General features: G+C 42.0%; 1 protein-coding gene across 1 annotated transcript in view; it reads right to left on the bottom strand.

The window, feature by feature from the left end:
- ift172 (intraflagellar transport 172) overlaps positions 1-14575 on the bottom strand; it is a 38102-nt gene continuing 23527 nt past the window's right edge. Inside the window, exons 29-48 of the mRNA XM_079290231.1 lie at positions 13295-13411; positions 12455-12597; positions 11811-11904; positions 11186-11250; positions 10736-10916; positions 10490-10599; positions 8950-9079; positions 6712-6810; positions 6494-6603; positions 5662-5725; positions 5304-5390; positions 4969-5085; positions 4470-4580; positions 4047-4166; positions 3493-3588; positions 2823-2882; positions 2640-2738; positions 1974-2127; positions 1678-1769; positions 1-1022 (exon numbers count right to left, since the gene is read on the bottom strand). Coding sequence (XP_079146357.1) covers positions 933-1022; positions 1678-1769; positions 1974-2127; positions 2640-2738; positions 2823-2882; positions 3493-3588; positions 4047-4166; positions 4470-4580; positions 4969-5085; positions 5304-5390; positions 5662-5725; positions 6494-6603; positions 6712-6810; positions 8950-9079; positions 10490-10599; positions 10736-10916; positions 11186-11250; positions 11811-11904; positions 12455-12597; positions 13295-13411 — 2139 coding nt within the window. The 3' untranslated portion in view covers positions 1-932. The remainder of the gene's footprint in view (positions 1023-1677; positions 1770-1973; positions 2128-2639; positions 2739-2822; positions 2883-3492; positions 3589-4046; positions 4167-4469; positions 4581-4968; positions 5086-5303; positions 5391-5661; positions 5726-6493; positions 6604-6711; positions 6811-8949; positions 9080-10489; positions 10600-10735; positions 10917-11185; positions 11251-11810; positions 11905-12454; positions 12598-13294; positions 13412-14575) is intronic.

Raw genomic sequence — 14575 nt, 5'->3', positions numbered from 1 at the left:
ACTATCTTTTATTTAACTTCAAAAACAAAATACATTCCATATCAAAGACACAATAAAGGCATTGCCAGAGACACCAGCTTCTTAAGCACACACACACAGAGAAATAGCAGACATTAAATAGTCCCTCGAACCATCAGTCGAACACATCAGAGTATCGTAAACATCTGCTCAAAGCTCTTTTGTTCAAATCGAAAAAAAGAGCTCCCTTGTTGCCGAAAAACTATTAAAAACACATCAATGAGCCGCACTGTTGCTCTGGGTGACATGTTCCTTCATCACCATGAACACACACACACTGTAGTTTATTGACTCAGTCCAACATACACCGTCCTGCTGCCCCAAATACCAGAGCAACACATGTGGATTAATCCGCCGCTGAAAATAGTCCTCAACAAATGCACGATTTCCTCTCGTTTGAAACGATTTTATTCTTCAGCGGGAACCAATGGGCTTGGAGCTGAGCACCACAGACAGGAAATAAGGAAGTATTAAGGAATCGAGGTCGTGTTCACAGAAACAATTCAGCTAATGTGTGTTCATCGTCCTAAGCGCGAGTTAACAGTCAGTTACAACATATCTCTCATATTAGAACATGTGGCTGATTTTGAAAAGATTTAATTGCTTCACATGTGACTTAAATTCTACATCTGCACTTCCAGGTATGTAGTCTCATGGAAAATAACTTCAAGTTATCTTCCATGAGACTACATACCCCGAAGTGCCGAGAAGTTTTTGAAACAGCATTATGACCGCCATATTTACAGAAAATATATATGAAAAGTTTCATGAATAAATATTTAGATGGTGGCTAGTCATCTTTTCTTTAAATAATAAATTTCTGGCAATCTTGCAGCAAAAATGGAAGAGTGTAACAGAACGAGAAATAGCAGTGTGTGTGTGTGTGTGTGCGTGTGTGCGTGCGTGTGTTTGTGTCACTGGAAGGAGAATCCAGACGCCGGCAGGCCGCCACACCACTGGCTGATGAACTTGAGGACGTCCTGACACTCTGAACTGTGAGTGGTCTGCATGGAGAAGATGGACACAAACAACAACCAATGACAAAACGGATTCAACACACGCCGCCACTGCTGCAGACGTGAGATCAGTCGACTCTGCTGATTCACATAAAATCGCTGATGTTGATAGAGATGATGAAACCCAGTGAAATGAGTTTTGGTAGTGAGATTGGATTAATCTGCTGATTATTTTCTCCATTTATCGATTGTTTGGGTTGTGAAACGAGCGAGAGATGTCGTCACAATTACCCAGAACCCAACGTGTCACCTTCACAATGTTTATTTAGTCCGACCAAAAAGCCCAAAACATCAACATTAATAACACATTACAATTATTAAAAGGAAATCTGCACGTTTGAGAAGCGGGAAACGTGAAATGTGTCGACATGAAAAATAACTTGCGCGATTACAAAATAGACGAATCGTTTCAGTTGTACTTGCGTATATGTCGTTTCATTTGTACCGAAAACATCATACTCAATAAGCGCTTTGCGTGTTTTTTGTAAATCAACTGAAGCTGTTAAATAATTTGTGGTGGAGTGAAAGCAGAGAGTCGCATGAAAAGAAAAGACTGTCAAGTACAAGTACCTCAAATTTAAGTGCAGTATTTGAGTCAGCGGACTTGGTTACATTCCACGAGCGGACTTTGTTTGTGTCTCACCTTTGTGGTCACGAGGAATTTGTTCCAGTCTTTCTTGACGGCTACTTTCCCCACGGACGAGAACTCCATCTTATCTCTCAGCACCGGGTAGCCTGGAGGAAGGAACAGCACAGAGTGAGGGACCATACTCTGTGTGTGTGTGTGTGTGTGTGTGTGTGTGTGTGTGTGTGTGTGTGTGTGTGTGTGCGTGCGTGTGTGCGTGTGTGCGTGTGTGTGTGTATGTGTGTGTGTGTGTGTGTGTGTGTGTGTGTGTGTGTGTGTGTCTGCGTGTGTGTGTGTGCGTGTGTGTGGGTTACCGGTGAGGATACAGGGCAGAGAGCGGAGGCCGGTGTTGGCGGCCACCAGCGAGGCTTCGTACGAGTTCCTCTCGTCACGAGGCAGAACCTGCTCCAACCGATTGTCCATGGAGACCATCAGCACCCAGTCACGGATCTGCTCCCGCTGGGCGTCCTGCAACACACACACACAAACACACACACACACACACACACACAAACATTAATCAAACACGTAGTGTGAGATGAATGTTGAACAGTCGTTCAAAGTTATTAAAAATGATTAAACATGTATATAATAAGACTATAAAGTAAGATTTTTAAACTGAGAACAAACTTGGACTTGAAGATGACTCGTTAACAGGAGTAATCAACGTTCCACAGGTGCACAGGCCGTTGTGTCATAAATATGTTACGTGTTTCGATTCATTTTAGAATAGAATATCGTTTCTCTCTTAGGTTTGTGCTCACAGACGTACAGCAGCTGATACTCATTTGGAGGGAAATGTTTTCCATGCATGAATGTATGTTCTGTGTTACACTACGAGACGGGAGATATCGAAGTACAAGCTCCATTGATCACAATCTTTCCCCAGATCTGATTCATAACGCGGCACCATTGATGAGTCTGACCACAGCGTGCCCGGTGGGATGTCTCGGCGTGCGTGTGGTGGACGGATGTCTTACGGTGACACAGAGTTTGGTGGGAACTGGAACCTCGAAGGGAATGTCGGTGTCCAGGAAGTCGGAGTGGTCCACAGCGTCCAGCGTCCCCTCGTCCACCGCCTGGAGACAGAAATCGCCCCAGTTAACACAGAAACCTGATCCATGGTCACACTGTCTAATAACGTTGGGAAGGATTTTACTCACATCGCACAGATCCAGGAAGTGATTGAGGAAGATGAAGGCCATGTTCTCCCAGCCAACAGCCTGCCAGGTTAGGAAAAAAAGTGACGTAAAGTTAATCTGGTACACATGTTCATGCGTCAGTCAGAGGAGTAAGGATATTTCATGTTATTCCGAGGTTTTTAAAACTGATCAGTCAGGTGGTGAATATATATTTTGCAACTTTGTGATGGGAAGTCGGGGAGTATTTTTAAGGGAATTTGCAGGATATCTGAGAATTTTTGTCCATTTATAGGATTGTAGCAGAGTGGATTTATTCATTTCAGCAGCGGTGAAATGCTCCACCACAATAAAAAGTCCTGCATTCAAAACCTTACCTCAGTAGAAGTATGCAAGCATTATGAGCAGGATGTACTTGATGTCAGATACATTTGGTGGCGTAAAAAAGCACGTCTCTGTCATGTAGCGGAGTAGAAGTATAAAGTTGCATTAAATGAAAATACTCAAGTGAAGTAAAAGTCACTCAAAATTGTGCTCAAGTACATTACTTGAGCAAACGACAAACCAGGTTGGAGGAACATTGTCAGGCCGTGACCAACACTAGAACTGAACTGAGAGGAGCATTTAGCACAGAGCACAGAGACTTTATCCGGAAGTGGAAGAACTAGCGTTGCTCTCTCATCGGTGGACTCACCCTGCAGGCCAGGCCGGCCTCGTAGAAAGCCTTGTCTGCAGGAACGAGCTCAGTGTGACGCAGCAGAGACACGGACAGCTTGGCTGGAAGACTGGCCTGCAAAGGGAGAGAAGCTGTTGATTTTAAAAATCAGCACTAAAACAAGTCAGCTGTCAAACAGCGGAGGAAGAAAGTAGAGAGTTAAGCTCTGCTTTAAAACCCATAAAGCATCGTTCAGAGGTTTAAGCTTGTTTTGGAACAATACAACATATTGGAATTTCGTCGTTTTAAATTTTTTCATAAAAGACATTCTTAGACAAAGACTGCCAATATTATAAACATGCACCAGTTGGTTTTGAACCTTGTGGTGAGATGCATCGTTCCCCACAGTTCCTGAACACGCACAAGACGACGAACACAAGAAATACATCGAACAACACAAAACAAAAAAAACATTCAAGATGGAAAGCAGACTATTACGATCAAAATGTGATCGTGCAGTCGTGAATTTAACTCCAATTTAGGCCCAAAATCTATTATCTTCAAATAAATAAAGCCGTCTGTGGTTCGCGTACCAGCTGCGCGACTCCTTTGGCGGCGGATCGCGTCGCGTAGTAGTGAGCGATCAGCAGCATCTGCTCAAAGTCTTCATGAGCTGGAGAGTTGGCCTCAGCCGACCGGGACATGTTCTCACACTGAAATCACACACACACACACACACACACACACACACACACACACACACACACACACACACACACACACACACACACACACACACACACACACACACACACACACACACACACACACACACACACACACACACACACACACACACACACACACACACACACACACACACACACACACACACACACACACACATCACACACAGGCATCACAAAAAGGGGAATTACAGTAAAAGGAACAGAAAATCTGAAAATTCACATCACGGAAATTTGGAGGGAAGCAATTTTCCTTCTGTTGTCATTTACCAGCTGCAGGAGGAAATTGCGGAGGTCGGCCCACATCCGGTAAGACTCCGGTCCATCAGTGTCGGGGAGGTTAATCAGGTCCAGGAACAGGCGCTTGTAGATGTTAAAGTTCTGGGAGTAGAAAAAACTAAAGTTCTTGGTGGGACCTTCCATTGATGCTTTTTGCTTGTATCATAAGATACGTACACAGGAAACCAGAGATGCCTGACATTTGATGGTGAGGCCGTAGCTCTAATAAAGAAGCCAAAGTCTGAAAAGGAAGACTTTGTATGTAAACACAGTGAACTGGCAGCATTTGACTGGCTGACATTGACTGAGGCTTATGTTTCGCGAGAGAAACCCCTCAAGGTGTGTTTCCAGAACATCACTGAATCCAGGTGTTAAGATATTCAGGCTGCAAAACAGGAAGTGTGAGAAAAACATACCTAGTGAGGTATGTTTTTCTCACACAGCTCATGAGGAGCCCTCTATCGGAGCTACATGTGCGGGCGTACTGTACCTGAGGGTTGGGCGGCGCTCCGTGCTGTACGTAGAGCTGCAGAGCCTTCGGAGCGTCCGCCTCCTTGATGAGGTGTGTAGCGTACAGAGCGACGTACTTATGGAGGACCTTAAAGTTCTGACAAAATGACAGGGATGATGAGGAACACTGACAACTACTGTTGATGTTGTTTTTTTATTCAAGGACAACTTTACATACATCCAGTTTAACTACTTAAAGGAAGGTTTGGTTACAGAGAGCATTTCTTTATTTTAACGAAATGCAACGTCTGTAATGTGAGCTTCACCTGCGGCGGCTTTGACCTTTAAGAGTCATGTCGATTGTGCATTCAGTACCTGTTTAGATGCTGTCTCCAGACATTTCTCCCACTGGCCTCTCTCTGCATACATGTCCAGAGCTGCCATGACATCCACGCCCACCAGCTATGAGACGCACAGACATAAAAAAAAAACACAAACAGTTGAAAATAATCAACACACACGACACACTTTTCTGTTCTTTTAAACACATTTCAGATTGGTTCATTTCCTGTGCAATATGATGAGCGAGTAAAGGATGTCTTCTATTTTGCTGACAGTGGATTTTGTCACAATCAGGCCCAAACTTGCAGCATTAAACTGATAATACGGCAATACTTCCTCAACAAAATCGTACTCGTTGGATCCGGTGTGTAACAGAGTGTGTAGTACGTACAGAGTCAACTTTGCCCTGGTTCTTAAGGTGCTCCTTGTATTTCTGGTCCACGTAGTCCTCGTATCTGCCAAAGAGATCAGGGGAACGAGACACAGGGTAAAGACATTCCAGTTGTTCTCAACCGGAGACAATTTCCAAGTATTTTTAAGAGGTGGGTTTTTTTTAAGACGATCGTTTAAGCGAGGTGATATCGCATTGAAAATACACACACAAGTGTGCTTGTGAAGAAATATGCTTTATACAAGAATGCAGAAGAAGTACTCTGAGATCTTGATCTTAAAGTGGCAATACACACGTTCTGTCGCTTTAACTTCTCATCATGAAGCACACGATTGCACGATGTCGTGGCTATAGAACAATGACACCATTTCGATTGGTTCCCTGCACTCTATCATCACTTTGCAATTCTGTCTGCCTCCAGGTTGGGATCTCCTGGGAGAATGAAAGCTCCACTCGTGACACAAAGGAAGTGCGTCAACCATTGCGCACTTTTGTTTCCTTATTTAACAAATGCAGTGGAGTCAAAAGTACAATATTTGCCTCTGAAATGTGGTGGAGTAGAAGTATAAAGTAGGAGAACATGTAAATACTACTTGAGTTAATGTACTTGGTAATCTCCTTTACTTTTTACGACTGAATTTTATTTCTTACACTGTTTCTTTAATTGTTTTTAAATCTCCTTTTCTTTTGCCTTATGTTTTGATGCTTTTAATGGTTTTATGTGAAGCACTTTGAATTACCTTGTTGTTGAAATGTGCTATACAAATAAACTTGCCTTGCCTTGCCTTACTTTTACACCATTGATGTACTGTACATGTCTGTGTCTTTAAACCTGGGCTCCAGCTCCTTGGCGACTCTCTTGGCTTTGTTCCACTCCTCGCCCTCAATGAAGACATCGATCGCCTCTTTGATGAGGTTCATGTTCAGGTAGAGCTCAGCAGCCTTGAGTACGAGACCGCCAACACAACAGGAGAGAAGTTGGGCAAATTGAAAACACTGAAAAGCTGAAACTGACTCATCCGAACGAGGCGCGCTTGCGCGTTCACTCACAGCGTTGTACTTCCTCAGCTGTGTGAGTCGTGGCCCGACCACCTGGATCACCTCCACCGCTCGATCGCCGCTGAGGAACTTGATGGACAACTCTGCTGCCTGGACACACACACACACACACACACACACACACACACACACACACACACACACACACACACACACACACACACACACACACACACACACACACACACACACACACACACACACACACACACACACACACACACACACACACACACACACACACACACACACACACACACACACACACACACACACACACACACACACACACACACACACACACACACACACACACACACACACACACACACACACACACACACACGCGTAGGACACAAAGATGGCCTTTGTTGACCAGAGTATGTCTAGTTTTGTCTTACACAAACAGGTATGTTGATTAATATCGGTATTTCAAAAGTATAAATCCAAACGCAAAATAAATATCCATTCTAACCTGAGGTACTGTGTCTCTCTGCATCTGCTTAACATTATGGGGTTATAAGATGTCAAGACGACTGTAAACATGATCAAATGTAAAATGTGCACCATGTATCATCTGTAAAAACTACTACATTAATACTGCTTCATTTGTCAATAAGTAGTACAATTACCACGAAAAAAGAAAAAAAGATATCTAACTCTGATTGGTATTAAAAGTACTAATTTCTATGTCTTAAAGGTTTTGCAGTACAACGGTAGAAACATGTAAAATGACAAGAAGCTGTTATTGTAATATATCTGATAGAGCTGATATTTTTATTAATGATATAACAATCACTCAGTTGTGTTTTTAGATGAATCTATCCACTGAACATTTGTGTCTGTACGTAAAGACAATTCTCATTTTGATTTTCTACAGCTTAACTTATTACTTTTTGTTTTCTGAAGTGGTGACCAGAAGGCGACTTCAAAGCTCTTGTTCTGCACAATCAACGGTCCAAAAACCCAAACATTTAAAATTTAAAATAATAAAAAAACAAATGAGAAAAGCTGGAACTGGCGAATGTTTGTAATTTTTGTTTGGTTAAACAAAATCATAAAAAAATAAAATCTAATCTTCATATTCAGTCTTTCCACAGGAAGCCACATATTGATTGTGTTGACGCCAAACCCCACCGGGACACCAAACACACACCGAGCACACGCCATCTTTGTTTCCTTTACTCACACTGGTTAACCAAACTCCATGAGGAGAAAAAAAAGAATATTGATCCATGAGGCCAATGACCTTCTTTTCAATATTCTGATATCCATAGCACATAGTCAACAACAAGGGAATCTATTGATCGTTGGTGACACGGTGGCCTTTTCACCTTCCACCACCATCATGCTGGCTCCCATAATGCATCTGTCCTATCATCCATCCGCTACTATGTTGAATATGAAAGCAGCTAATTGGTGAAATTAAAATGCTCATATGCTTCTGTTGTGGACACATTTTTGTTTTTTATAGTCCTCATTTTATTCTGAGGTAACCAAAAATGTAATAATACAAGTTGCATTCTCAGATTAGATGTAGCAGTCATTATAAACATGGAGAAGTTGACTGCACACAGCAGAAAGAGTACAGCAGTGTTGAGCATGGTGTATATATATACCATGTACAATATTTTAGAGAAAGACTTCCTGTATTGTTTTCTACAATTAAGACTCATTCGTTTTCTTTTTTCTATAACTTTTCTATGGAACTGTGGTTTCATTTTCGATATCTTTAAATCTGAACTGCAGGTAGTAATTATTTATTTTTCAATATTTCTTTATGTTCAATCAATGAATCATTGAGACAATAAATTGTCAAACAATTATGAAAAATGTCACAATGTCCCATTTTCAGATTGCATTTTTTTGTCTGACCAACAGTCCAAATATATGCAGTTAACAATATATTATAAAACAGAGGAAAGAGCATCAAATAATCCAGAAAATGGTTGATAAGGGGTGCGTGATACATAACCTAAACCGATGCTGCACAACATTTTTGGCTTGTGGCCCTTTAAATTGAAGCTATTTGTCCATACATAATATCATTTTCAGTGGTTTATATGTTTTTCTCTTGTGCTGTGAAATATTTGACGACCCCACAGATTTACCTTCAGGTTTGGCACCACTGTCTTAAACTATTAACCGATTCTCAAAGTATTTACCGATTAATGCTCAGCCCTATAGGCCAGTAAGGGGAACTGTATTTGTGCTGACTGGACCCTTTACCTTCATCCAGCACTTCTGCATCAGGGCAGTGTTGGCGTCGTCCTTCACCTTCAGGTAACACTCCACGGCCCGGGAGTGTTCACCTGACTGCTCCCACTCCCTGGCCTGTTCCAGCAGGCCCTCCACTCCCCTGAACCAACAAACAAACACACAGAGTCACAAACGAATGCATTCCATTCGAGGTTCACTTTTCAGATTCAAATTACCGGCAAATAAGCAACGATGCATTATTAAACATATTAGAATCTCTGAATGATAGACTCTTGATATTTGGGCCAATTAGCGACAAAAAAGGCCTCTTGCTTTGACTTAAAGTAGTAATCGTGAATATTTTTATACATTACAGAATGAGGTAACAAAGAAGTGATTAAGCCGACGGCTATCGCTGCTCTGTCACTTTTTCAACCCGCCCTCCCGAACCCGTGAAATGTTCTACCTAAGCACCTTCAATTACAACTCATGGCCATCGGTGCCGCCCAAGAGAATGAAACGGGGCCCTCACAGACTGTAACATTACATTTCACTGCTCTGATATTTGCACACAGCGAAACAGAGAATCGCCTCTTCCGTGATTTGAGTGCAACTCGCAAGGAAGACGAAGGAAAATAGAAGATGATGATGAATGAACATTCGATACCTCTCAGATCAATCAGGTCAATTCTGTCATTCACAATTCCAATGTTTCCCCACAAGAAACAGGCTCTTTTTAGCGTTCCCGCTGTAGCTACAAGGCAGAATATTTGTTATTTAACAGAACACTCTTTTAAAGAGAGCAGACTCACAGAAATAATATCCACAGTTCACCCTTTTGAATCATGAAGGATATCTATCCCCCTCCCCCCCTTGTTTCGTGTTCGTCATCCCTCTCTTTTTCTCGGCCTTACTTTTATTACATTTCTTATAAAAGGCATCAAACAACAATTCATGCTTTGCAGATGCCTGTGAAGCCTTGCACTTATCTGGAGCCCGAGCTGTAAACTCTGCAGCAATAATTCAGTGTTTTCTCACTTCCTCGCTCGTTTCCATTGGTAACTTTTGATGTTTCCTCCCACAAGTCATTAAAGAGGGAGAAGCGACGGGAGGACGAGGGCTGCGCGCTGCTGGTCCGCTGGCTAACGAGCTATTCCTCGTTGGTACTCCCGATGTGGGATAACACATGAGCTGTGTTTTAATAAAGCATCAAACTGACTCTTTGTGCATAGATTATACTATGGGGGGAGCCTGTGAAATGTTCATAGTGGGGTTTGTGGTTTCCCTCTGGCTTTGAAGAGGTTTCTTACCAACATAACGACATGAAAGGTCAACAATATCTAATATGAGCTCCTGAAATAATGTCCTACAAATACTAAACCACCTCTCTATAATTACAAGTCCTGTTAACAAGGCTTTTGGTATCTGCTGTTGCTAATGTTGTAACTACTACAGCTATGGCTTCAGTGATTTTTCAGTTGTTTCTTACAGTTTTTGGCTCCCTGGACTACGAGGAAGTAAATGGCAATGAGGCCCATTGATTTCTTCTATTTCTTGCTCTAAATCTCACCGGATTCCCTTCTTGGAGGTCTCCTGCTCGTACTCCTCTTGGAGCATGGAGAGCTTGTTGGGGAGATACTCCTTACAGATCCGCATGGCATCGCTCCACAAGTCCGCACCCTGATAAATATGGAATCAATAAAAAGAATAACTGACCAAAAGCTGGATGGTTAAAGTCTATGAGTAAGAAATTCTATTTCCTTACAACATTTTACAACTCTTTTTTTGAATTTGTTTTTATTCTGAAGCCAGCTACCTTGTAATATTTAACAGCGAGTTCGGGTCTCTGGGCTCGGAGCAGGAAGGCTTCAGCCTTCTGGAAATCTTTCTGTTCAAAGCAGAACTTGGCTTGGCCGACCAGGATCTCAGAGACAGTGTCTGGATCGTGGCCCTCAGCCACCCGCTGCGCACTGGCCCAGTCCTTGTTGTGGACATACCTGGAGCAGTTCACATGCACAAACACAAACACGGCAAAATATATATATATAAAAGAACAGACGTTTTTGAAGTAGTTGAAATCCTATGTGCAGAAATGGAACATACAACGTGTAATATTGCCCTCTAATATGTAGTATAAAGCAAAATTAAAGTATGAATAAATGTACTTTGTTACATTGCACCACTGATCTGCAAGAAGGGATAAATCTGCCACTAATTCTAACAGTTCTTGATCAGCTGACAGTAACACAGAGATACATGTACTCACATGAGCACGGCTTCTTTGGGTTTTCCTGCTTTGATGAACTCAACCTCGGCCTCCGGAAACTTGTCCTGGAAGACGATCAGAAATATCAGAAGTAAGCACTACCTACTGTTCTTCACATGCAGTCCAGAGCATGGTTAGTGATAGGGAGTATAAGCAGAAATTACATTTACAATCATCATCACTACAATGAGAACGTATGTTGGATGTTATGAAATGTATCTTGTTGAATTTGGTGGAAAGACGAAAAATAAGACGAAAAATAACTACATAAAATACATAACAACTACAAAGTGACACAAAATTACCAGGGAGAGACACAAAACCACGCAGAGATGTGCAACGACTATAACAACATAAAGAGTCGAAATAACTACAAAGTCTGAATGAGGCGGTGGGACCTTTTGCATGTCTCATAATCCCCCCCCCCCCTAAGGACAGAACTATAAAGATAACAAAAATAGGCACTGCAGCAACTAGCCAGTTTTGCAGAAGGAGGTAATAGGCTTTTCAAGATAATGTGGTGTGTGGAGGTGGGAGAAAAAACAAAAACACCGGTTTTGGTAATGCGTATCCCATGGAGGTACAGTATGGACAGCAGATAGGTTACTGTATGCAGCAGATTTACCTCATCTTCCAGGTATATGGCGTGTTTGAGGTGGATCTCAGGAATCTTCTCTTTACTGGAAAGACGAGCCAAATCGAAGGCAAAGTCAAAGGAGCTGGGGAGTAAATAAAGAAATCAAGCCAGGTTTCACAATACAGTCACTGGCTGGAGGATACACTCTCAGTTGCTCTCTTGACCGACTGTACTGATCCCAGTTTCTCTTTAGGGACTCACTGACTATCATGACTCAGAAACTTTTAAGATGCAATTCGTTTGTCGAGGTTACATTTGTTGGATCTCCCTGCCAGACAGTAAAACCAATAAAACGTTTAAATTTACTTTTTAAACAGTTCACGTGAAACATTCCTGGCAATATCATGACATTCTTTTTTCTGAAAGTCATTGTAACAACAATCGTTGTCAAAATAAAGAGTCAGTATCTTAAAATAATGACAAATCGTCATTCTTTTCAGATAATAAAATCATTATTTTGAAATACCTCTTCGTTCACTTGTGAAAAATTCACACTACAATGCCTGACATGATCTTTTTGTTTTTATCATCACTTGGCGGGAATGGGCTTGAGTGCATCCGACTCTGGATGCTCAGCAAATGAAAAATGAACCACCGTGCATGTTGTGTCTATGTGTCGTGGCGCAGCTCACAAGTTATTTGAGGCAAACTCAATGGCGTATTCCAGGAGGCCGAACTTGTTGAGCAGCTTGACGGCCGCCTCTCCTCCCAGGCTCCGAGCCCACAGGTAGGCCACCTGCTTCTGAGCTGCAGCACCTCCATGGCTCTTAGCCACCTGACACACACAAAAATATATGTGGTAAATATATACATATATATATATATATATCACTATAGGAGCCCTGCGGCAGTATGGCTCCCTATAGCACCTTCACCACAGATAATCCCAGAGAAAAACATTTGATAGCAGCTATAAAGTTGCACTGTGCTCCCAGAGCAGCAGCCGCAATAAACACCGTGGACGGGGGAAGCACAGGCTTGTAACGATGCCGTGCCCATGAAGTCTGATCTCAATTTAATTTACGTCCTCCTATTCAGCATTCATAAGCTGTACATATGTATGGAATAAATGGCTTATGACACAAAATAATGTAGTTATACGCAGCTATAAAAACCTTTTATGTGTTTATTAATGTACGGTATTTGTCAGCAATTATAACTTCTGTGTGAAAATGAAGCGCCACACAGGGAAGCAAGTTAAATACATGTTAGACTTCTAATTTGACCGGTGAAATGACATTCACCACAAAAAATGGTATGATATAGCAATCTCAAAATTTTTTAAAGCTTTTTATTAAAGCCAGTAAGTGTTTTGTGTGATTATAGCATCTTCCAATTTACTTTGGTGATGTAAGTATTTGTTTGGAGAACCTTTTTTGTTCTTTGATCTATGCTGTATGCCTCAAAACTCTAGATGTCTTTGGAGATGTAAAGCCACTAACAGCTATCGAGCCAACAAAACAAATATCTACCCTGTATGCATCCTCCCACATGTCGTTGACTCTGTACATGTGGACGGCAGCCTTCCACTCTTCAGCCTCTATGAAGTGGTACTCTGCCTCCGAGAACCTGGATTCAGCCTCCAACTCCTGCAAAAACACATTTACACCACGCACATCAACATATCAGGGACAGTAAGACCTCTCAAAACCACATGATTACACATTACTAGTCTAATACATTAATGCTGATAAGTGTAATTCATGCCCCTTCGGCTGTACTCTTTTTGTGACACAGCAAAAAAGAACTGCTGACAAAAGCAAAGAAACCCAACTTAACTACTTAATGATGAAACTCTTTTGGATTTCTTTAAAATCTTCTTTGCTGCAACTATCGGGAGCTAAAAGGGACTTTAGGTCTCAGAGTGTGAGCGGCGGAATGTAACTACGGTCATTTAATCAAGTACCGGTACTGTACTTAAAGTTACTATGGGGAGCTTTAATTTTGTGTTGATTTTGGTGGCCTCTCTGGACATAGGTGGTAGTGCTTCCCACCACCAGAGTCTCTTTACAAAACCTCTTATTTTACTGCAGCAGGGTCTGACAGTCTACCCCGCTCAGTCCTGGTTCTGGTTCTCCCGTGCCTCCCTTCCGTCCAGCAGGCCCAACAATACGGCCCGGGTCTCCTTTGCAGGGAATTAGTCCCGATGACCGGCTTTAAGGACAACTACATAGCCGACATTCTTGCTGATGGTCCTCGTTTGCTTATGTAGGTCATATAGAGGCGTCAGCATTACATTGAGACTGTTCCACAGTTAAAAGCTCCTTGTTATAAAATTAGACATGCGTGTGGTCTAATTGTGTGCATCTCAAAAAAATTGTTTTGTTTCATGGGCTTCTTCTTCTGAATTCAGAGAAGAATTCTCAGTTAGAGACATTTCTAATTAATATTACAGTTCAAAGCACTGCAGTGCAATTCTCACATGCTAATTGGACAACCACAAAACTGTGAACATTTTGTCTGCTGTTACATGAGAACAGTAAAAAAAAAAAAAAAAAGACAGAAAATGTGATTAAGCTGCAAGGGTGCCAGAACTGGAGCCTATGAGAGCTTTTTCAGATAGGAAACCTCATCCATTGCGAATGAGGGCGCTGAGCAGCGTAAACATAATGACACCAAGCAAGAGATCAACAGTCCTTCGGCCACTGAAAATGACAACCATGGGACGAGAAGGAAAACAAAAATCAAAGCTGCAAGTGTGATGAACAGGCCTTCGCCCCATTATGTTTGAAATACCGCTTTGTGACTTGTGT

Source organism: Melanostigma gelatinosum (genome assembly GCF_949748355.1).
Source record: "Melanostigma gelatinosum genome assembly, chromosome: 19".
Taxonomy (NCBI): domain Eukaryota; kingdom Metazoa; phylum Chordata; class Actinopteri; order Perciformes; family Zoarcidae; genus Melanostigma; species Melanostigma gelatinosum.
Note: the sequence above shows the minus strand (reverse complement) of the source record. Positions and strands in the feature narration are given on the sequence as shown.